At 38.9% G+C, this 25674-nt stretch overlaps 1 protein-coding gene and 1 long non-coding RNA gene across 3 annotated transcripts in view; one reads left to right on the top strand and one right to left on the bottom strand.

Moving 5' to 3' along the window:
- Positions 1-12309, top strand: part of LOC132346216 (uncharacterized) — a 41995-nt gene extending 29686 nt beyond the window's left edge. Inside the window, exon 4 of the long non-coding RNA XR_009495998.1 lies at positions 9397-12309. This is a non-coding gene — a long non-coding RNA (uncharacterized lncRNA). The remainder of the gene's footprint in view (positions 1-9396) is intronic.
- Positions 1-24013, bottom strand: part of ROS1 (ROS proto-oncogene 1, receptor tyrosine kinase) — a 118328-nt gene extending 94315 nt beyond the window's left edge. Inside the window, exons 1-5 of one of the 2 annotated variants that reach the window (XM_059890144.1) lie at positions 23259-24013; positions 11168-11212; positions 8691-8750; positions 6104-6130; positions 1210-1270 (exon numbers count right to left, since the gene is read on the bottom strand). In XM_059890144.1, coding sequence (XP_059746127.1) covers positions 1210-1270; positions 6104-6130; positions 8691-8750; positions 11168-11212; positions 23259-23381 — 316 coding nt within the window. In that variant the 5' untranslated portion in view covers positions 23382-24013. The remainder of the gene's footprint in view (positions 1-1209; positions 1271-6103; positions 6131-8690; positions 8751-11167; positions 11213-23258) is intronic. The other variant, XM_024996960.2, reaches the window with a different exon arrangement.
- Between the last annotated feature and the right edge of the window lie 1661 nt (positions 24014-25674).

The following is a 25674-nucleotide window of genomic DNA, read 5'->3' as shown; positions in this document are numbered from 1 at the left end:
TATTTTATTGATGCTATTCTAAATGAAATTTTCATCATAATTTCCTTTTCAGATGGTTCATTATTTGTGCATAGTAATGCAATTGATTTTCTAGTTTTAACTTTGTTTCCTGCTACTTTGCCAAATTTGTTTATTAGTTCTAACAGGGTATTTTGTGGTATCTTTGGGGTTTTCTGCATATAAGATCATATCATCTGCAAACAAAGATAATTTTATTTCCACCTTTCAAATTTGGATGCCTTCTTCTTGCCTACTTGCTTTGGCTTGGACATCCAGTATTATAGAAGTGGCAAAAGCAGGCATCTTTTCCTGAACTTAGAAGATAAGGTTTCTTCACCACTCTGATTCAGAAGCAAATCAGGAGAGCAAGGCAAGATCCACCTGCCAATTTTCATCAACCATTGAAACAAGGACTGCAGCTTATGGAAAAGCCAATCATCTCTTGTTCTGGAAGGAACTGTTTATCTTCCAGTGGGAGGGAAAACTGGGGAATTCTGGAAAACCTAGCTGCTAACATAGGCTATAGTTTATCAAAGTGCTGATCCTTCAGAAATGACTAGAGAATTAAAACACTCAGGCAAAGTCTCTTGAAGACACCCAACCTGCTCTGAAATAAGTCAGAGGGAACTGGAAACATATACAGTCAAGTTCCTTACTCCAAATCTAACACTGGGAAGCATAACTTCTATACATTCTGCAAATTTCCCACTATGTTATAAGGAGCCATAACTATAGAAGGCACTCAATTGAATAACAGTTAGCTGAGTGATGAAATTCACATTAAATAAAATATTTCTACACTTTCAGTTCATTAAAACAGTGGCATTTCCTGATAATCAAGTTGCTCAGGATTCACATTTGTCCCTCATATTAAGAGAAAAGTGATTGCATCCACTGAACTGAGGGCAAAATCTCAAATTCTAAACACGGCATATGCTGTTTCCCCTATTTTTCTCTGAAAGAAGACTTTTGCTGAGTCTCTAAATATGGATTACACATTTGAAGTTAATTAAAAATATATATATTCGATTCTATATATATGTATATATATATATGTGTATATATATATATATATATATATATATATATATATCATATTGAGACATAGAAGTCTAGATATTTTAAGAGTTTGCTCATTGCCCCTACATTAGGACAGGTCCCTGGAGTGGTGTAGATTATTTTCAATAATAGTTGTGTGAGTCTGCTTACCTAGCACTTCCTCTTCATATGCGCCTTCCCCACTGCTGCAGCCGACTTCACAGGATTCTCTCTATGGAAGACAGATAACGTGTCAGTCAGCGCAGCCTTTGTACTGCTTTTGCTCACAAGCTTCAACCAAATTTTGAAATATGAATGCCTGATATATAACTATACCTGTATATCAAGAATGTGAACTGTAATACTCAAGTTCCCATTTGCTAGTGGGATTAGAACAACACCTTTCAATCTTTTTTGACCATGTCCCAAATTCCAAAATACATTTAACAAAACAACTTTTTACACACATACAAGTTGGGGAAAAAAGATTGCTGAAATGGTAGTTTTTCCCCTTTTTTAAACAGTTTTATTGAAGTATATTTTACATACCATAAAATCTACCATTTAAAGCACATAATTCAATGGTTTTTAGAATATTCAAAGAATTGTAAAGTCATCATTACAATCTGAATTTAGAACATTTTTATCTCCAAAAGGAATCCTGAGCTATGATGCAATCTTATATGTTCTATTCTATGTCATTTTATTTATTGTGACTCTTTATTCAATAAGTTAATTTCATAACCTTCTAACGGGTGACACCCCACAAGGTGACAAAATACTGAGCTCAACAATGCAATTATATGTTTACTATCTTAGTCAAAGGTTTAGTGAGTTACTTAAAACTCTAGCCTAAAATGAAGCCTATTTATTTTATGTATCCATGCCTTCCTTGAAAAATTAAAAGTGGACTATAAACTTTAGAGCAACTGAACATTTCAATGAATGACTTAGGGCCAAAGTTAAATTTTAAGATCTACAAAAACCTAATGGTGATTAACATCTCATCTCATTAACTGAAAAAGAGTAAACATTTTGGTGGCTGAGACACAAATTTCCTGCGACTTTTAACATTAACAATAGTTAGGAGGAGAAAAAACAAGGAGAAGAGGTGCACAGCATAAAACTACAACACAATCATGATCAATCTTCTCTCTCTCTTTCAGTTTATATTTATAATACCTAGGACAACATTCTATTGTTTCTCATGATAATAGGGGAAACCATGACTCAATGCATTTACTCTGCATGTCCAGGTAGAGAAGGGCTGTTTAATTTGCAAATATTCAACTATCCCATATTTGATCTGTGCTCTCCAAGGAAGTGGAGCCTGATAAGCCCAGGTTTGCTTAGTTAAGGATTAAATACTTCAGTCTGGGCTCAGGATTATTTAACTTAAGGGTCTAGTATACTTTTCACATCTTCTTTGAGGTTGCAGTAAAATACACTCAACACATTCATTAACTGCAGAGAATAAATGTACCAAGTGGCAGCAAAATTATCATTAACCTGGGATTTTCTTTTCAAGAAAGAAAACTGAGGAAGAAGGAAGGAAATGGAATAATGAGTATGTGGTAACACAGCTAGTTCTGACCTATCCAGGAGCTTAAATGTTTTGTTTACTTCAATGAAGCTTGCCTTTTTTTCCCAGCTTTATTAAGATAAATGATTACCACCATAAGCTGACACCTTCATTCCATCATATAATTACCATTTCTGCTTTGTGATGAGAATACTTAAAATCAACTCTTTAGCAGCATTCAAGAACATAATACAGTGTTATTAGCTGTAATCACCATGTTGTACGTTAGATTCCCAGAACTTGTTAATCTTATAACTAGAAGTTTGTACTCCAAAGAGTTTAAATGTTATCTCGAGTGGAGGCAAAGCTATTGAATAGGATTTCCTTCTTTTGTTCCTCCCTCTATCTCGCTTTCTCTCTCTCTCTCTCTCTCTAATCTAACATTAGACTTCAAATGAAGTTATCCAGTGTTTCTCAAACTCAAGTTGTCCTGGAGAGAACTTAAAGGAATTTGGGTTTAAGAAGTCCACAGAATCTGAGCCGAAAGCCCTGGATGGGGCATTTATACAGCATATTCCAGGCTACTGAGCTGCCATTCCCACTGTGAAAGCCAAGTTCATCCTTCCCAGGGGCTACACCCATCTGCTGTCTTTGTTCTCCTGGCAGTAAGATCACTTTTATCATCATCCCTCTGGCTCCACTCCTATGTTTCCCTGACTGTCACATCTGCTGTCTTTTGTTATTCCTGCAGCTCAAGGATAGGCCCCGCCACCCTCCCTGGATGCCTCTATTGCAGAGTCTCCATATGAACTGTGGCTTCATCTCCTAAAAAGTCATTCATTCAAAAAATATTTACTGATACCTTTTACATGCCAAGCACTGTTTTAGATTTTAAGGCTACGGCAATGTATAAGATCAGTAAGTTCCCTGACTTCATGGAATTTATGTTCTCTTAGAAGAAAATACACAATAACAAAGTAACTAACTTAAAAAATAAAGTACACTTGGATAATGTATTCTTGCCTGGGGAATCCCATGGACAGAGGAGCCTGGTGGGCTATGGTCCAAAGGTCACAAAGAGCTGGACATGAATGAGGAGACTTAGCATGCACCCATGAGGAATATAAAAGTCAAAGACATAAGGCATGACCAGACAGGAAGGGGGCTAACTTTAGTTAGGGTGGTCAGAAAGAACCACGCAGAGGTGACCTTAAAGACAAGACCTGAGTGATTAGAAGGAGCTGGCCTTGAAAAAATCTGGACAAGGGCAAATGCCTTGAGGGAGGAATATGCCACATAGACTCGGAGATGAGGGAAAAGCCAGTATGGCTGGTGCAGAGAACAAGGAACAGGAGGCAAGATGAGGTGGATGAGCCAGCAAACACTGGTAGTTTGTACTTTTTCTTAAATGGCAATGAGAAAGGTTTTTGGAAACTTCTAGATCAGGATAATCTAATTTGTGTTCTAAATTATCAGGGATAAGCCATCTCACTTGCTCACATCAGTTTCTGAATTACACCTTGCAAGCTACCACTTCTAAAACTATTCCCTCCAAGAAACGTGTGGTCAAATCCCAAGCTTTCTAGGTGGAAGCGTTGAGATGGTCAAGGAGTTCAAATTTCCTAAAGGTGTGAGCAGCTGAGTTAAAAATATCTCTCTCTGTATCTCTCTTTACCTCCACCTCTATCGAGCATGTATGACTGTTCAGGTCTACATTATTTAATGTATAAAGTATCAAAATATAATAGGAAAGAATAGAATGATTACATGTTACGATAGAGAGCAAGGGTACACATTACATAAGCAGGACGGGGCAGCATAGTGATGAACAGTGAACTATCACACTAGAGACCGAGTTCTCGAGGAACAGAGATGCCAATGCAGAGAATGAACGTGTGGACACAGGGCGGGAGCCGGGTGGGGCGAATTGAGAAAACAGCATTGATGAGTATACACTGCCGTATGTAACATAAATAGCTAGTGGGAAGCTGCTGTATAACGCAGGGAGCTCAGCTCTGTGCGCTGTGATGACCTAGACGGGCGCAATGCAGGGAGTGGGAGGGAGGCTTTAGAGGGAGGGGATATATGTATACATTCTGCAGATTCACGTTGTTGTACAGCAGAAATTAACACAACAGTGTAAAGCAATTATCCTCCAACTGAAAAAAAAAAAAGGCTTTACATTAACAAAGTTTAAAAAAAGAGAATGAAACCCAGTCCTGAACTGCTTGGATGCTTCAGGCACATTCGCTCTCTCTGGCTTCTAACGCAATCCTCTACGGGACTGTTATTTTGGCTGCTGCTTTTGTTTTGGTCACATAAAAGAGTTCTCAGGCTTGTCTTTTTGTTTTTGTTTTTTTTAAATCTCATCCAGGAATGAGCTTTAATTGTCTATTTACATAAGGAGCAATTTTTCCTCTTTGTTTTATTTCTTCTTAGCTAACTCAACCACCATTCACTCCCAAGGAAAAATCACTCAGATACAGGGTCACCACAGACTATTGAGAGAATATCCCAATTTAATTTTTGGCTTTTATTTTCTATTTGAAGGAATTTTTTCTATTTTACTAATGAATGCTCATCTGTATCTCTTCCTCAGGCATGATAGGATAGTTCTGTTTTCCGGTTTCAAGGACATTTTAAATAGAATACAGCATAGATGTGAAACTGAGAAATAATGCAGTTTCATCATAAGTACCTATTGTCAAATAAACTAAAATAAATTTTGCAGGGTATAGAATCCTGGACAGGAAATTTTAATTGAAGAAGACTGAAGGAAAAGAAGGTCAAGTGCAGGGGAGACACCTCCCGTGGGGCTAGAGGAGAGAGTAATTGGAAGATACCTGGGCAGCCAGAGTCAGTATGAGGTCCCTTATTATCATAGCAAGAAGTAAATTAACTGAAATTTAAATTTTAAAAAGCTGTGTTGCCAAAGGAGTTTGCTGAATAAGGAAGAAGATTGCAACCCAAGAGTACTCTTCTGCGACTTTCCTGGTAGTCAAGTGGTTAAGCTCCTGCACTTCCTATGCAGATAGCATGGGTTCAATCCCTGCTGTGGAATGTGGCCAAAAGAGAAAATAAATAAACAAATAAATAAAAGGTTATCTTCGAATGCACTGTATTTAATGATAACCTACAGGCTTTAGGGGGAAGAGGTGAAATCAGCAGATATGAGGGTATCCCCACTGTGCCTTTTCCTCTCTTCCCACCACCCAGGCTTCAGGAATCAGAAGAACCTTTCAAACCAGATTAGAGTAATATATATGTACACGTGTGAATGTGTATGAGTGCATACACACATCTATGTACGTTCATATATGCATTTTATATATGCACATAGATATGTGGAGCACAGCAAATACCTGAATCAAAGATAGAAACACAGTCATTTTTACACCCAGAGTTAGAGCACTCCTAGGAAGAACATTTCTGTGCACCAAGGATGACTCAGCCTTCTTCATCCTTATTTTAATCGTGTTTTAAGGATAAGAGAGAAGGACGTGGGGTTTAATGACATCTTTTTCGCAAGTGACTGGCACTCACCTCACAAACTGCAGCATAGGTTTCATTCTGCATGGAGGAAAAAGGAAAGAAAAATTACTTAAAACCTTTAGAGTTGTAAATAATTTTAATGACACTTAGCTAGGCATTTCTACCAAATTAATTTATGCCCCACCATTGACAAAATGCTTCCCCTGTGGTTCAGTGGGTAAAAGAATCCACCTTCAATGCAGGAGACACAGGAGACTCAGCTTCAATCCCTGGGTTAGGAAGACCACCTGGAGGAGGATATGGCAACCCATTCCAATATTCTTGCCTGAAAAACCCCTTGGACAAAGGAGTCTGGTGGGCTATGGTCCAAAGGGTCACAAAGAGTTGGATAAGGCTGAGCAATGGGGCATGAGCACATGACAAAATAATCAATAAAGAATAATCCAAAGCAAAAGATTCCAGAGCTGGGCCTTCTGTGCAGGAAGGCCACTGTACAAACTGCTATAAAAAGTATGCTCTTTGCATCACTGGGGAAAAAAAAAGGACACACGATGTCTACTAGAAAATTTCAAAATAAGCAGTAATCGGCGATGGACCAGGTTAGAGAATGAAGGGATGTTGGTAGGTGCCCAGGGCGACAGAATCGGAAATGAAAAGCCACCAATAGGTCTGGTTAGGAAAGGCCAGCAGATTCTTCTGCCCAAACTGGCCACTCCAGCATCCACTCTGCTTGCTGGACTGATTCCCCCAACAAATGGTACTTCTCATTCCTTCACTTGTTCAGTGCAGTCTGAGCACTAGCTACGTGCCCCTCACTGTGTTTGATGCAGGGGACAGTGTGAACAAGACAGAAAGCGTCCTGCCCTGATGGCCCTACATGTCGGCAAAGGATATTAAACACATGACTAGGCAAATAATGATTCAAACTACCATCTGGACAATGTGCTACCAAGGACACGGAACAGTGTTTTTATTTTTTCGCTTGTGTATTTGCTTGACTGCACTGGGTCTTAGTTGCAGCGTGTGGGATCTAGTTTCCCAACCAGGGATCAAACTACAGCCCTCTGCACTGGGAGTGTGGAGTCTCAGCCACCAGGCCACCCAGGAAGTCCCTGGAAAAGTGTATGTAGAGTGTGTGATTGTTCACAAGTCCAAACAGCACCTGCTCCAACCTTTGGTAACTTCCAGTCTATGAAGCACACCATCACAAGCAGGAGAGTGGGTGTTAGTGACTCCTGGAGCTGAGATCTGTGAGGACACCTGTACAAGAAAAGCTGTGAGGACTGACTATACACAAGAAGACGTTAATATCCTTATTTAAATCTCAATGCTGTAATTTGAGTCTTTAATAGAAAATGATATTCTGTGTGCTTAGTAGCTCAGTCGTGTCCAACTCTTTTGCGACTGCATGGACTCTACCCCATCAAGCTCCTCTCTCCGTGGGGATTCTCCAGGCAAAAATACTGGAGTGGGTTGCCATGCACCCCTCCAGGGGATCTTCACAAGTCAGGGACTGAACCCAGGTCTCCCGTATTGCAAGTGGATTCTTTACCATCTCAGACACCAAGGAAGTTCAAGAAAATGATATTACCTTAAGTTATCATGATCCTAATTTAATCTCTGAACTGAATAAAGCAACCCATTTTTAAATTACAAAACTCTTATCCATGAGATTGAAGTAATTAATTATAGTGTAACAACCACTATCCTTAGCACGGATTTGCTTATTATCTTAATTTACCTATTAGGAAAGTAAAGTACCAAGTACCTTAACGAAGTCACACACTAATTGGCAAAGCCAGGATAAATGAAAAAGTATTAGGGAATGTATTTCCTACACGAAGTGAAGTAAACCTAGGTGTGTGTGCCCTCTGGGTTAGACTGTTTCCATGTTCCCCACAGAGAAACCTTGAATGTGATCTAAGTCCTTTCAAAGTGTGGTCTGGAAACACCCAGCATTGCATCACCTAGGCGCATGTTATAAGCACAGAATTTCTAGTCCCCACACAAAACCTAGTGAATCAGAATCTGCATTTTAGCAAGATCCCAGATATTTGCATATTAAAATTTGAGAAGTATAGGACTAGGACATTTAACAAATACTTAACATTCTACTAAAAGGTCACTATAGTTTGGAGCAATTGGTCATTCTGGCTTCCATGGTTTGCATTAACTTCTTTTGGTTGCCAGTTCACCAGTTGCATTAATAAGTTGATTTTGGGACTTCCCTGATGGTCCAGGGGTTAAGAGTCCACTTGGCAATGCAGAGGATGCATGTTCAATCCCTGGTTGGGAAATTAAAGTCTCGCATGCCACAGAGCAACTAAGCCCTCACACTGCAACTACTGAGCTCACTCCACAACCAAAGAGTCTATGCACCACAATGAAAGATCTCCCATGATGCAAACAAAGACTCCATGTGCCACAACTAAGACCCCACAAAGCCAAATTCATTAAAAAAACAAAAGTGATCTCATTTTCTCCATTACTCCATTTCCATTATGTATTTCTCATACTTTTGCTTTAGAGTCAAGCAAGCTAATTAAAAGCCAATGGAAACTCACATGGGAATCCTCGTGGAGAATGTCTCTCTTGAGGGAAACATTAATATCAAAACAGAAACATAATTAATACTTACACACTTTAAGGCACAGTTTTCCTGATCTGCCGAATTCCAGAAATGACATCCTTGGATGCACTGTAAGAGAGAGTAAGAGACAGTGATGACTGAAGAAGTGTGATTTTTCTAGTCACCTGAAAATGCAAATAGTAACAAAGTGTTCCCGAAGTAGAAATCTATCTACCAAGGAATCTGTGGCCTTGGCAGCAAGCAGGACTTTTGAGATTGTAAGCAGAGCTGTCGTATTCACAGACAGAGGAGGGCTTGGAGTGGCTCAGGGTTGCTGAATGGAGTCTAGCCTGGGGCGGGCAGGCCTAGATCCCAGGGAGCAACAGAATGTCTGGGAACACACTGTCCACTGGGCACCTGGTGCAGGGGAAGTCCAGGACAGCGTGGTGTCGAGCACATTATATAGGTCCTTGGGGTGTGTCACGCAACAGGCAAAACCTAAAGCTGGAGACTCAAGCAGAAGCAGCACATCAAAACCGGGGTAGGTGGATAGTCTGGGAAGTCGGCTGCCCTGACCTCCCACTGGACAGATGCAGTTTGTGCCTCCTTGCCTGGTTTGTCTGCGCCAGTGATTGCGTGGACCAGGCTGCAATAACACCTCAATTGCCTTCCCCTTCCCTCAGTTCCTTCTGCTCTGCCATCTCTATTTTTTTTTCCTCCTTTTTCCTTTCATGTCTATGTCCTATCCTCAACTTTTTCTCTTTTCACTCTTCAGGTTCTCCAAGACTGAGTTCATCTCCCTTCTCAGTATCAACCATCCGAATCTGAACTTCAGCGGAGACCCCTTCCTGAGCTCCAGACCCAGATTTCAATTGTTTGTTAAACAGTTCCATTTGAGTCCTGACAAACACCTCAGATACTGGAGTGAGTTGCCATTTCCTCTTCCAGGGGATCTTCTCTACCCAGGGATCGAACTCGTGTCTCTTACAACTCCTGCATTGGCAAGCAGGTTCTTCACCACTAGGGCCACCTGGGAAGCCCCAAATTTAGCAGATGAAACATCAAATTCCTCCCTTTGTACCCTCAAATTTGCTGTCTCCTATGTTTTCTATTAACATGCTTCAGTCTTCTGAGCTGCCTGAGCCAGGAGTCAGGGCAGCTTCTCCTCCTTTCACTGCCTTCCCACGCCATCCTCACAGACAATCCATCACCAAGTTCTATGGATTCACTTCTTTGTTGCCTGGACTCTGTCTTGGTTCCTTGCTCACTCACTGTCCTTGTTTTTCTGGGCCCACCACTGCTTGCTAACAGCTTCATAGGGGACAACAAAACCTAATCATATACTTATCCTGTCTAAAACCCCATGTGTCATTGAAACCAAATATTCCCAACATGGTATACCGAGCTCTCCACCATCTAGCCCAACTAGCTTGTCAGCCCAGTCTTCTACTTCCTGTCTCTGCACACGCACACTCCTTACTTGCTTACTCCAAGCAAGCTGAAGTACCCCTCCTTTTCTGCACAACTCAGCTGTCTCAAACTTTTGGGTCCGGATACAAAGGGCTCCCTCTGATTAGTGTACCTTTCCCCTCTAGTCCTTCTAGAAAACATTTCATCTTTCTAGTTTTAGCCATGCAAGACCTGCAGGCAAGCAAGCTGCTTTTCCTCCTGTGTATTCTTTCTCCTCCCACCCACCGCTGTTCTGACTCTCACAATGCTGTCTGGCTATGATTTTATGTACATGTCTGTCTCTCCTACAAGACTGTGAGTCCTTTGAAACAGAGACCCTATTTTACTCATTCTTAAGTCTCTACTACCCAGCACAGTGCCTGGTTTTTACCTATACTTGGAGTCACCAAACACGTATTGCGTAAATGGATACAGGTTCAGGAAAGAAGACTATAAATGTAACTGATAGAGAAAAGAGCAGACACTGTCTAATCCAACCCTCTTAGAATACCCATATTTTAGTAGTTTTAACTACATCTCAGAAATTTTAAGTAATTTGGCCAAAGCCACATTCATTGGAAGGACTGATGCTAAAGCTGAAGCTCCAATATTTTGGCCACTTCATGCGAAGAACTGACTCATTAGAAAAGACCCTGATGTTGGGAAAGATTGAAGGCAGGAGAAGGGGACAACAGAGGATGAGATGGTTGGATGACATCACTGATTCGATGGACATGAGTTTGAGCAAGCTCTGGGAGTTGGTGATGGACAGGGAAGCCTGGCATTCTGCAGTCCATGGGGTCTCAGAGAGTCAGACAGGACTGAGCAACTGACCTGAACTGAACACAGCTAGGTATAATCAAAATCATGGTCTTGGCTTAGTCCTATGTTCTTTCCACTTCAACACACTGTCCCTGAACTCATGTTTGAATAATCTGTGATGCAGACTTCTCTCTATTTTCCATCCAGCTTCCTCCATCGGGCACAATTAAATGAGCTTTTACTTAGGAATTATTACAGTAATCAAACCTGACTTTTGTCCCTTTTTTATCAATGCAAACACTGTAAAGTCCCGGGCAGTAGAAGCAATTACTCACCGGTTCACTCAGGTTGTGAGGTGTGCCGACGTCAAGCTGTCTGCCCTGAAATGAAGAAGGAGGGACGGTGTAACCACCACAACATTAAAAAAAGAAAAAAAGAGCTTCCTTTTTTGCCTCTCCAGTGTTTTCTAACTGTCAATTAAGGAGCCAAATGTTTTAAAGTCATTAAATCAGTCATAAAACCAGACAAGATGCCTCTGCAAGTTAACAGGAATACCTTGGAGATCCCATGAGTTTGGTTCCAGGCTACTGAAACAAAGGAAATCAACAAATTTGGGGGCTTCCCAGTGGGTGTACAAGTACGTTCACACTATACTATGATCTATTAAAAAATCTATTATGTACTATTAAAAAAGTACATGCTTTAATTTAAGTTTTATTGCTAACAAATGCTAACCATCATGAAACAACACAAGGTCATCACAAATCTTCAATTTGTAAAAAACCACAATATATGCAGAGTGCAATAAAACAAAGTGTGCCTGGATAAGATGCAATGCCTATAGATTCTGCAGAAATGATAAAAGTGGGAGTTAGCATGTAGCCGAAAGAAGTAGTTAAGACCAATGAGGAGACACAGTATTAAATAAGCCTGTGACATTAGTCAATCAAGGACTCCTGGATTAGAGATGAACTACATTTGCATTTTTCTTTTTTTTAAAGAGACTAAAACAACAATGGACTGCATTTAATTAACATTATATAACAAACCATACAAAAAATGCATTCATATTCTAACCTAAATCTGTATACATTTTTGTTCACGACACACAAGGTCAAAGTGTGAATAACAGCTGCCCTAGGCAAGGTTTTTTTAAGGTGTATTTCTTCCTCGTGTTTCTGTGCTTATTATCTTGGATTTTTTTTTTATAATGTGAAAAGCTATTTTCCTCCATCCAAGAAAGTACTTCCTATATAAATATCATTAGTGCCCTTGCATCCAGAATTAAGAAATGGAAAAATAAAATCATAAGCTAAACAGACTATTTGACCATGAGGTTAATAACCTGAAGCCCAGAAACACTTGATTTTGTTCTTCATAAAGTCTCATGTACTAATATGAACAGTGTTTCTTAATTCTCATGGCTAGGCAATGTGTGTGTGTGTGCATGCATGCTCAGTCATGTCTGACTCTTTGCGACCCCACAGACTGTAGCCTGCTGGGCTACTCTGTCCATGGGATTCTCCAGGCAAGAATACTGGAGTGGGTTGCCATTTCCTTCTCCAGGGCATCTTCTGAACCCAGGGATCAGATCCACGTCTTTTGCATCTCCTGCATTAGCAGGCAAGTGCTTTACCAGCTGAGTCATTGGGCTATGCAATATTTGAGGTTTATATGACCAGTCACTCTCCAACTCTTTAGCAAAGGGATTTTCAGAAGTTCTGGAAACAAAGGAGCTAATGGAATGGCATTACCACTAAAAGATTTATGCTAACCAGGTGTTTGGGTTGCTTGAAAAGTACACCATTTAACATACAACATTTCTGTTGTAAATACTATACAACCAGAAGACAGATTAAACAGTTTTGTATAAAGCTATGGTGTAAAAATTAGTGTCTGTGTGCAAAGTCACTTCAGTCATGCTGGGTTGTTTGCGACCCTATGGACCATATCCTGTCAAGCTGCTCTGTCCATGGGATTTTCCAGGCAAAAATACTGGAGTGGGTGACCATTTCCTTCTCCAAGGAATCTTCCTGATTGAACCCACATCTCTTAAGTCTCCTGTATTGGCAGGTGGGTTCTTTATCACTAGTGCCACCTGGGAAGCCCTGGAAGCCCCCCAGAAGAGGAATAATGAAAAAACATTGTATTCAATTTTACTTGAGTAAATTGCCAAGCACATGATTTGGAGAATGCCACAACGCCCTTATAACACAAGTCACTTAAACTGTCTCAAACAGAGACAAAGGTGGTATTGGGAAACATAAATGTAGAATATGCATACCAGAAATAGATTAATGACTAGGCTAATCAGACATACAATTATATGTGTCATGCAAAAACTCAAAGTACCCCAAGGTTTCGGTGGCCTATTCCATCATCACCTTGGGGGTCCTTTGAATGATTTTTTCCACATGACACATATAATCATAGTTCTAAATTGGGAAAGGAGTACATCAAGGCTGTATATTGTCACCCCGCTTATTTAACTTATATGCAGAGTATATCATGCAAAATGCCAGGCTGGATGAAGCACAAGCTAGAATCAAGATTGCTGGGAGAAATATCAATAACCTCAGATATGCAGATGATACCACCCTTAAGGCAGAAAATGAAGAGGAACTAAAGATTCTCTTGATGAAGGTGAAAGAGGAGAGTGAAAAAGCTGGCTTAAAACTCAACATTCAAAAAAATGAAGATCATGGCATCCACTACTTCATGGCAAATAGATAGGGAAACAATGGAAACAGTGACAAACTTTATTTTCTTGGGCTCCAAAATCAGTGCTGATGGTGACTGCAGCTGTGAAATTAAAACACACTTGCTCCTTGGAAGAAAAGCTATGACCAACCTAGACAGCATGTTAAAAAGCAGAAACATTACTTTGCCAACAAAGATCCATATAGTCAAAGTTACGGTTTTTCTAGTAGTCACGTATGGATGTGAGAGTTGGACCCTAAAGAAAGCTGAACGCTGAAGAATTGATGCTTTTGAACTGTTGTGTTGGAGAAGACTTTTGAGAGTCCCTTGGACTGCAAAGAAATCAATTCAGTCAATCCTAAAGGAAATCAGTCCTGAATATTCACTGGAAGGACTGATGTTGAAACTGAAACTCTAATACTTTGGCCACCTGATGTGAAGAACTGACTCATTTGAAGAGACCCTGATGCTGGGAAAGATTGAAGGCAGGAGGAGAGGGGGGTGATGACAGAGGATGAGATGGTTGGATGGCATCACTGACTCAATGGACTTGAGTTTGAGCAACCTCCTGGAGTTGGCAGAGGACAGGGATGCCTGGAGTGCTACAGTCCATGGGGTTGCAAAGAATGAGACACGACTGAGCAACTAAACAACAACAATATATAATCACATGCATGATTAGCATAGTGATTAGCATAGTCATTAATCTGTGGCTTATACCATCATGGGGCTTCCCAGGTGGCTCAGTGGTAAAGAAGCTGCCTGCCAATGCAGGAGACGCAAGAGACATGGATTCGATCCCTGGGTCAGGAAGATCCTCTGTAGCAGGACCTGGCAACTCTCTCCATTATATTTGCCTGGAAAATTCCACGGACAGAGGAGCCTGGCTGGCTAGAGTGCATGGGGTCACAAAGAGTCAGACAAGACTAAGGGACTAAGCAGGCACAGACACACATACAATCATACTCAGAGACTTTGACTTTGTCTGAATAATGAGCTTAACCTGTTAAGTGCTAAAAATCCTGTTTGGGAAAATTATGGTTTTTCAGGTTTATAGTCTTAAGCTTTTTTTATACAAACTAACCACTGAAAATGGGGGTTGGGGGAAGTTTTTCATGAAATGAGCATTATAGGAACTAACCTCTGGGTCAAAATCTACAATGATTCACAAGTGGGATTTCCTGGGGTTTCGTAACTTTTCCATGAAGGGATTTATATATGTCCAAAAGAAGCCACTGCTGAAACTGGTTTTTAAGGGGTAGGGTGTGCTCTTTTCACTAATTAGTGAAGTAACTGTATCTGTTCATGATTACAGAGCCATTGTGCTTTTTGTTTTCTAGATCAACATGTTGTTGTCATGTTAACTTGCATCTCAGCCCATCATGAAAGTTGCCTCACAGAAGGTTTTAATCAAAGTGGCCAAACCAAAAAAACAGGACATCCTGTTTCAAATTACACTCTCAACCTCATTTTGAACTGTTGCTTTTTCAGAGATTTGGCAAATTTCATGATAAGCCACTTAGCAAAGTGTTCACATTTGATGAAGCAATTTTTATATAAACATAATTTTCTGCCACCCAGTCCTTTAAAATGTCAACTATCCATGGTTAAATGAAGAGCAGTGCTACATTTTCAACTAGTTGCATGAAGACTTAAGGCACAGAGTCTAAAATTGTGCTCCTATTTAAAAGATTTCTCTACTCATATCTCTATAACTTGGATGCCAATCTTAAAAAAAAAATAAACATTTTTTCCATCTTTCTCAGCTTCTCATAAATATAAGGGCCATCAACCTTGTTTAGTATTTAAGCTTTTGAGTATCTGTATCCATCTTCCTTCACATTGCTTAAATCTCACAGACAAAACAACTTGTACGTGACTACTAGAGCCTGTTACTGTAAAATGAAACAGAATACCACCCATTGTCGTCAAGAGTTACTAGATTCCCACCAGACTCCCCTGGGACTCCGCCCTTCTGCTGTAGGGGGCATGGGTTCAATCCCTGCTGTGGGAACTAAGATCCCACATGCCGGGCAAAAAGAATTATTAGATTCCCATCTGGATTTCCCATGAATCACCAAGTTAGCATACAATCACAACCCAGAAATTTCTAAATTGTTCACAAGTAGTACAATAGGTCAAGCTTGGTGCAGGTTTAACAGCATTTTGATTGAAGACCATCCTATTTTCATTCATATAGTCATGGCCTCAACCTTTTTTGCTGATGGTTCATTGAAGCCCAGGGTTCTTTTCTTAAAAAAAAAACAAAAACTAAAGTCTCATTTTTCTCATAGATAGATATGAGATTGATATTCATTCTTAAAGCCTAGTTTTCAAACACATTTGAGACTTTACACAGAGGCAGTGTGTCTGCATACATGTGTGCAAGCAAGTGCAACAGCTGCCATGTGACAAATTAGGGGTCAGATCTTCTAACCCTATCTCATGGCACATGGCATTTTTTTTTTAAGCAGTCTTATTAAGAGCAAAGGGAAATATACCAATTCAGAATATTGCATATAGTGAAACAAGAGATTCCTCTGTTTATTTCTCACATTTTCACAAATTTTAAGAACTTTTTTTTTGCTGAAGGAAAATAAGTGGAAACTAAGAAGGAAGAGTCTATAAATTGTTTATCCTCTCTCTGGTCATTTTTGAGTGGAGTCCTTCATGAGCAGAAGGCTTATGAAAGATGGCAATGCTGAGTCTATGATAACCTGGTATGCACCCAAATGACCTTACATAAGTATGATATTGTTGTCAACCAGCCCTACTCATTGACTTAGAATTATAAGCAGAGGAAAACTAAGTGAATATTTTTAGTAACTCTAACTGGCACTAACCAGCACCAGCCTACGCTCAGCTGTGTTCAACTCTTTAGGACGCTATGGATGGTAGCCCGCCAGACTCCTCTGTCCATGGGCTTTCCAGTCAAGAATACTGGAGTGGATAGCCATTTCTTCATCTAGGGTATCTTCCTGACCCAGGAATGGAACCAGTGCCTCCTGTGACTCCTGCCTTGGCAGGCAAATTCTTTTCCCACTGAGTCACTTAGAAGGTCCAGTACTGACCAGAACCTCTCCTTAAAAGTTGCTGAATTTGAGCCTTTGAATTGGAGAGGTGATTAGTTTAGCAAGGAGCACACCATCTGTCCTGGTGTGACCCAGCACTACGAGCAAGATACATTTCAAGAAACAACAGAAAATCTAAAAGGGCTTGGAAGGTGGCTTAAGCATCTGTTGTGGCCTTTGGAACATCCTGTGCTTTTCAGAAGGTAGCAAAAAGAAGACCATCACTGAGCTCATGGAGCCCTCTCTTTCCATTCCATGTAAGCACCATCCACTTTGCTGCTCATTCTCTCCAACCTCTAGAACAATGCCAAAAAGATAATGGTGTTCCATAACTATATGCTGAAGGAATAAATCCAAGAATTCAAGATGGCCTACTATTCAGGAAAGGTCCAGAAGTACCTTGGAAGCATCACCCAGTGGCCTAGGATCATGAGGGATTACTCTCATTTCTTGAGACGTAATCAGACATAGGAACCAAAGGACAAATGTTGACTTTTTTTCCTCTCATTTGGTGTGTGAATAAAGATTCCTCTGATCTCCATTCCCTAACCATTTATATTTGTAGAGAAAGGAGAAGAAAGCTTAATATTTTTTGTTTTTAGATAATTAAGTACATAGAGAGTTAGAACTGTATCTTTTAGGTTAATTGTGCAACCAAATGCTTCCTAGTTCTTTGTGTTCATAATTTTGTTCAAAATGAAGCTTTTGATTCCCCCTTATGTGATTGAAACACAGCCAAATACAATGACATGTAAGAGAGTGAATCTGCAATTGAATTTTTTCCTATCCCTTCAAAAATTGGTGTTAGCTCATAAAAGCAAAAGGGTGAATACCTGGGTAGTTTTTAAACAATGAAACAGCAGAGACGTTTCTTGGTGACCTTTAAGTCACACTGTAATAGTATTGAGTCCTTCTGTTGGCAGTTCTCAAAATTAAGTTTAATAAACCTAATGGCGTGCCCATCAAATGGTCTTGGGCAAGGTAGCTTCATGAGTCAGGTCTAGGGGGTTCAGATGAAGATGATTTTGTCAACACTCTTCCCTAATTTCCAACTGCCTCTCCATCCCCCTCCTCCCCATAATCATAGCTAACATTAGTGAGTGAGTCTCAAGTTCCAGGCACTCTTCTTGGCGTTCTACACTGAATCTCATTCAACGTCCCAACAACCCTATTTGGGAGATACTTTTATTAACTTCATTTTGCAGCTGAGAGACAGGGAGGTCTAGTAAGTTGTCCAAGAGTTAGGATTTTAATGGGGCACTGCTGCTGCTGCTGCTGCTAAGTCGCTTCAGTCGTGTCCGACTCTGTGTGACCCCATAGACAGCAGCCCACCAGGCTCCCCCGTCCCTGGGATTCTCCAGGCAAGAACACTGGAGTGGGTTGCCATTTCCTTCTCCAATGCATGAAAGTGAAAAGTGAAAGTGAAGTCGCTCCGTGTCTGACTCTTCGCGACCCCATGGACTGCAGCCCACCAGGCTCCTCCGTCCATGGGATTTTCCAGGCAAGAGTACTGGAGTGGGGTGCCATCGCCTTCTCCTAGTTGCCTCCAAAGCCTGTGCCCTTAACCAAAGCACAGATGCCACCTCTAATCTGTACCAAATTCCTCACTTTGGAGTGAGAGTTCTCGTCATTTACCTGAGCTCACCTCTTCCAATTACCTGCTTGAAAGACACTGTCCCAGTCCCAGATCTTAAATCCTCAACCCAACTCCTACTTCTTGGCACAAGTGTCCTTATATTGCCCACCTCAGGCAGAACTAACTTCACTCTTCACTTCCTACCTTATTAATGAAACAGAGCAGAATGATCTGCATTTTAATCCCACATATATTTGCTCCTGATGTGATCATTTTAAAAGTTAGCTGCGTTGTTTAAACTTGGTATTTTCATCTGAAACATCAGTAGGATAATAATTAGTGCTTAAAGTTCTGTGAGGATTAAATTAAATTATACATTCATTATTATAGTACAGTTCCAGGCACTTAGAAATTTATTATTAATATTATGTGCAAATTTGCTATAAACAGCCTTTTGCAGACATATCATTAGTGATGCAATAATCTCTTCAGATAAATTTCTTGATGTTCAGGGTTAAAGGTAAGCTTTCTCTTTTAATTTTGGTATTTATTTACCCACTATTTTCTAGAATGCTATCAACTTACATCCTAACGAAAAGCACATGGAAGTTCCAGCTTATCCAAACTTGGCCAATTTTTAAGATGTCTTTATCTCTGCAAATCTGATAGAATAAAAATTGATAATTCATTTTTCCTATGCAATTTTATGTTGCTGTGAGGTTGAACATCAATCACATTTTTTAGTCATTAGTGTTTTTTAGCCATTAATGTTTCTTTTCTTTAAAAAGCAGGCCGCCTTGTTCTGAACAATATTTAAATACTCTCCTTTACAAGAGTTGGTAAAATTGTGTTTATCATATGTAAAACTTTTTTCCATTCTTTGACTTTGTTTTTATTGTCTTCTGTTTATTGTCATATAGTTAATTTCTAAGCAGTTGAATTTATTAATAATTTCTTTTAGTGAATCTAGGTTTTTGAAACAGACTTCTTTCCCACTCCAAGATTATACAAACAGTCTTCCCTAACTTATCAAAATATTTTATAGGATGAGGTCTTGTTCTGTTTTTGTTGTCTGTTTGTATTTAAATTATATCTTTTTAAAATACCTCATGGAATTTATTTTAATCTGGTAGTAATATGTTAATAGGAGTTGAAACTTTTTGAATCTTTTTTTTTTCACTTTTCTTTTCAAAGAAAGGAGTACTTTATTTTTTACTTTATTTTGTTTAGATTAGCTTAAGGTGTATGACAGAACTGAGTTTAAGGTACAGAGATTTCCCATCAACTCCCTGCTCCCACACATGCATAGCTTCTCCCATTATCAACACCATTCACCAGAATAGCACATTTTTAGTAAGCATGAGCCTACAGTGGAATAATCACAATCACCCAAAGTCCATAATTTACCTTAGGGTTCAGTCTTGGTATTTGGACAAAAGTATAATAATATAATACCATACAGAGTACTTTCACTGCTCTGGCAATCCTCTGTGTTCTGCCCATTCATCTCCCCACAGCCCAGTGCCATCGCTCTCAACCATGGATCTTTCCAGTATCTCTGTAGCTTTGCCCTCTCCAGAACATCATACAGTTGGAGCCATACAGCCTTTTCAGATTGGCTTCATTCACTTAGTTAGGCATTTAGGTTTCCTCCATGTCTTTCATGGCTTGATAGCTCATTTCTTTTTATAATAGCTTTGAATAATATTTCCTTACCTGAACTGTCAGTTTGCTTATTCTTTCACCTACTGAGGGAAGGAGTTATTTTTCATTCTAAATGGATAGCTTCACTTTGGTTTCAATTATCATCTTTATCATATTCCACACTCCCTTATGTACACAGTAGAATTTCTGGAGCATATTCTGTTTTACTGGCTTGCCTATTCCTGTATTGGTACATATTGTACTAATTTCTGGATATTTTATAGAATTTTGGAATTACGGTTTGGTGGCACTAGTGGTAAAGAACCCACTTGTCAATGCAGGAGACATAAGAGACGCAGGTTGGATCCCTGGGTTGGGAAGGTCCCCGGAGGAGGACATGGCAAACCACCCCATTATTCTTGCCTGGAGAATCCCCATGGACAGAGGAGCCTGGAGGTCTACAGTCCATAGGGTCACAAAGAGTTGGACACGACTGAAGCAACTTAGCCCACATGTTATAAAGTTGTATATTGATATATAAGAAAGGTATTATATATATACATATATATATACTTTTTTAAACAGGACAACCTTCTGAATCTCATTATTTCTGACAATCATATTGAATTGACTTGAGGCTTCTAAAAGAGCACTTCTGAGCACTAGGTCCTCAACTATTGGGATTTGTTACTCGAAAAAAAAAAAAAAGTTTTATTGCCAAAGAAGATCACAAAATTGTGATTCAACAAAGCCATCAAGATGAGGTTGTATCCTGTTGAATGTACAAAACGAGGGTATGGGCAAAAAGCATTTCCATAGATTATTTGGCCATAAATCTCTTTTTTTTTTCCATAAAGGATCTCACAATGCTAGTGTTCTGAAAAATAGTAATTATTTTTTTGTTCTCTGCAGCACATGGCACATACAATCTTAAAATATCAGGTCAGTTAATACATTCAACTAATACATACAGATTCCTCCATTAGTGTAAAACCCACGCTCAAACATAGAACTATGATTTGTGCATTTTGGGACAGCAGTTTTAACATTCCTTTCTACAAGACACTTTTGTTTCTTTTTAAAAGGCAAAGATGCCTCAATATCAAGAATCACCCAGTGAGAATGATAATATAATATACATCTAATCTGAGTCTCAGGGCTTCCCAGGTGGTTCAGTGGTAAAGAATCTGCCCGCCAATGTAAGAGACGCAGGGGACGCAGTTTTGATCCCTGGGTAGGGAAGATTGCTGGAGGAGATGGCAACCCACTCCCGTACCTTGCCTGGGAAATTCCAGAGGAGCCTGGCAGGTTACAATCCATGGGCCCAAAGAAACAGATATGACTGAGTGACTGAACATGCACAGAGTATCAGTAGGCAAGAAAAGGATATAGTAGAGGCAACCTTTTGAGAAATAATGACTAATAATTTTCTAAAAATGTTGAGATACATGAATTGGCAGTTACAGTGAGTATGTTGTACGTTATTTACCAAGCATGATAACAAAAAATTAATTAACAAAAAGAACCACCCAATGACATCAAAGATGACCTGCATAGCAAAGTCCAAGCTAAAAATGATAGCATAGAAAAAAAAAAAAATTCAAACAGTGCAATAAACTCCAGCACTTTTCATGTCGTTCCTCTGATCCGTGGCTCTATTCATTGTTCCTTCACCTAGCTTTTGTCTCCCCTGCCCTGATGTGGGAGGAACAGATGGAGAACATGATTACAATCACTAGTCAAACTGGCAGACCGTGTCTTCTGCAGTTGCCACCCTATCAGCTGTGCCTTTCTCTGTAGGAGGTGAACGGAAGGCAACTCAGCAAAGGAACAGACTGTCTGCTCCTTCTGCCAAACCCTGAAATCAAGGAGCCCACACACAAAAATAAGATAAAACTAAGTTTAGCTAAAACACAAAATGGAGACTCCAATAATAGAAACAGCCAGCATCAGTTTTGATAGTCGGGAAATTAATAAATAAAGTATAGTGGCACATTCATGTGATGGAATATTTACAATATATTAAGGACTGTACTGCCATAAAAACATCAAGCATTCAAACAGTGCAATAAACTGTTTTCCTGTGTACAGGAAAATCCACAAAGTAATGTTCAATGAAAGAGCTGGGTGCACAGTGTGTGAAAAATTATATACATACTTGAGGAAAAAAGTCACTGAAAGAAAATACAATTATAGGTCAATAGTTGTGGAAGTACAGGATTTTTTCTTTTATTCTTCTCTATCATAAACATTTTACAGTGAATATGTATTGTTCTTATAATCAGAGAAAAAAATGTAATAAAAAAGAAAATATTTAATAGTCCCAGTTTTCCATTTTTAAATTTGGATATTTAGGTTTATAAAACCCTAAAGCACATATTTCTACATTCGTGTAGTGACGTCTTCAGCAGAGAATTCTATAAAATACCAACCATATTTTTATTATTTTTTTTCAACCATGTTTTTAAAAAGTGCTGAAACAATAGTAAGCTTAAGCAGTGTTTAAAATGATAGTTTAAATTAAACCAAGAGTATAACACAAATACCTTTCCTTTTTCACTCTACCACAGACTTCTATCTCTAATACTTTAGCCTAATAATGAATCGTATTTGGTATTTTTTTATTTTAAAAATATGACTATAAGTCTTATCACATGGTCTTTAGATAAGAAGAGCGTATCTTTCCCTGACTAGAATGTATTTGGCTTTTAAAGTTGATTCAGTGACTGTTTTAAGCACAAATAAGTCTCAATAACTGTAAAGATGTGAAACACTATTTAGGAGGAATGACACCCAGAAATGAGGAGAAAATCATAAACGTCCAGAAAAACTCAGCAAAAATATTATAAATGCACAGACAGGAATTTACAAACAATTCTATCATTTAATAATGATAATCTTATAAGTATATAATACATAAAATAACATGTAAATACATAATGATTAATAATAAGAAAAAGTGTTCTACATGGCATCCGCATCTGCTTCCCTCATCATCCCCCTCCCGATACAATTGTCTATCCACAATATAAATAGTACTTTTGCCTGCAATGACAAGGTATTGCCCTGTGGCCAAACCTATTTCATGCTTCAAGACAAATATAAATGATTTTGTAACAAATGAGTTTAACTGATATTTTTTAAGGTGTGCAAATTGATTTCATTTACGCATCCTTTGCCCGAATCCCATGCCCCCTGTTGCAAAAATAATAATAATAATCTATGAACAGACAACTTGAAAGAAATAAAGTAGCTCTGCCCTACTTACTATAATCACTAACTTTCCTAACTTATTTTGGAAAAAGGACTCTTGCCTTGCCATCATTTCTCATGAGAAAACTTCTCATAAAGAGAAAATAATTCAACCAATATAATAAGCTGAATTCTATCTCTTCTGCTTCCTATAAAGACAAATATTAGACCAGGAAAACTTACCAGGTTAGTTACACATGACTTTAAACAGCTGTTTAAAACTGTACACTGGACCACAGAAATCCATACGCAGCCAAGAGTTGCAAAATTGACAAGTTTCAGACTAAGCCAGTACACGTTCTTCATCACTTCACTGATGGCGGATTTTCAGATGAACTTTCTTCTCATTTTCTCCATCTCGCTATCTGAATTCTTTGGGTTTCATCACTTGAGTTGAAAGAGTGGCTGGCGGACTTTTTGGTCTTGTTTTGATGTGTTGGGATATCTTTGCCTTTTCAATAATGTTCAGAACTTTGAATACTAGATAGTTTGTATCATTCCCATAACAGCTATTTCAAAACGAGGCTTCCTTTTACTCTCATAAAGAAAGTCACCCACAGAGTAAAGGTTAGGTCTTAGGAGAGCGCTTCACAAGGAAAGTAAACAAAGCGGAGAAGGCAAATTACATTTCAGCAAGCATGTGACACGTGCACAGTCTGAGACGGATCAGACTCAGTGGACCCTCCACCACTTCACTTCTTTGAGGTTTGTTCAGCTATGCAGGAAACTGGATTTTAAGCATGTTTAGCAAACAGTAACACTATTCTAATAAAGAATTATCAGAAAAAAAAAAAAAATCAAAGCACCCAAATCAAATGATGCAGCAGAGAGGAAAAACATAACCCTTTGAAATCAAACATACATACTTTAAAATAAAAAAGCAAACAAGCCTGAAATTAATAGACAGATACTCTGAGGGTCAGCTAAAGACAAGGAAGTTTGTTAGGCACTTTCAGAACTTCACTACATATTAACTAAACACTGCCTTATCAAGACTATTGAGACAGAGAACTGGAACTAGCCACCACAGAAACTTAAGATATGTCTGAGGGTAATTGTCTTGAAAAGGAAATATTGTACAAATTTCAATCTGCTCAGCATGGAGATAAAGTTCAAGCCCAAAACAAAGAATTTTAAATATTTGCAACGTACAGAAGTGAGTCATTCTGGATAGCTACTTTTTAGATCGCCAGGGGTTAACTCTTTAAGGCCAGATATTGTCATGTTGGTATTTTTTCTCATGACAATCTATAGTTTCAAATCAACTTCCTTGTCTTCTTAAATAAATTATACTGTTGTAACTTACCCTTGTGTTAATGACATGAAGTTCTCATTGTGAGGAACACCCACCTGAGGGTTTGTTTCGAGCTGAGCATCCTTTAGTAAATGCTAACCAAACTGATGACCAACATGAAGAAGAATGAACTGACTCTAGATTGACCCCTAAAACCTGGTCTCTTGAAAAAATTCCCCACCCTCTGCCTATTTTTTGTTCATTGTCTGCATTTGAAAGAACATAGATCACAGAATATGCAACTCTCCAATTACTTGGTCAGAGGATATAGCCATTTTTCTACAAAAGCATGTTTAAATTAGAGAATAAACTTTATTGCCTATGGAATTTTCTCTTCCCAAAGAAAAGTATCTTTTCCTGGTGCCACTAGCCCTTTCTGTCTTATTAGCACAAGTAATATTTGTAACTGTTACTTCACTAAGTGGACTACTAAGTACTTCCTTGAAAACCTAAATATAATCTTTACTCTTACTTAATCTAATTTTTGGTATATCCTTTCAATATCAAGATTTGTGCTTATTCTGATTTGAGAAATTTAACTGGCACATAGATTCGCACTTGTGAAAAATAAAGTATGTTCCAAGATGTTTGTTATAAAATTAATCATATTAGCAAAAGACTTAACCTAAAATATCTATAATCTAATAGTGGATCAACCATTAATTCACACAACTTGTCCAGGTGATTTCTCCAAATAGACTTCTTTGGACTTCTTCACAGCACAATAGTCACCAAGCAATTGGGTAGCTTGCATGGTGACTTAGAGCTTTGATAAAAGTGTGCTGGGGTTAAGTGTATTGACTTTCATGATTCATCTTTAGAAATCATTCAGCTATTTTTTTTAAATGAGGCTATTTTCCCCATTTTATTGGTTACCAGAAAGGCACAAAACTGCCCTGATTCAAGGAAAGGGGAGTTAGACCCTACCTTTTGGGATGGGAATAGCAAAGTCCTAGAAGAACATGTAGGATGGGAGAGACTATTGCACCATCTTTGGAATAAAATCTGCCACCGTGTAGGCAGTCATGACTGGAATGTAGAAGTTTCAGTTACCACAGTTTAGTTAACTAACAATACAGTTCAAACTTCAGTTAGCACAATATATTACCTGTGAGTATTGTGCATTAAATACAAACTTCTCTGCTATCTCTGCAGTCCACAAATCAGATGTATATAACAGATGCACATTAAGATCAGATATCAGTCACGTCACCTCTTTCAAAGTTTATCAGTGATTGGCCACTCACTGCATATCTGTTATTCCGCTCTTACACAGACAGCAAAGCAAGGCGGCATGTTGCCTCC

Source organism: Bos taurus, chromosome 9 (assembly GCF_002263795.3).
Source record: "Bos taurus isolate L1 Dominette 01449 registration number 42190680 breed Hereford chromosome 9, ARS-UCD2.0, whole genome shotgun sequence".
Classification (NCBI taxonomy): domain Eukaryota; kingdom Metazoa; phylum Chordata; class Mammalia; order Artiodactyla; family Bovidae; genus Bos; species Bos taurus.
This window is presented reverse-complemented; position numbering and strand designations above follow the sequence as displayed.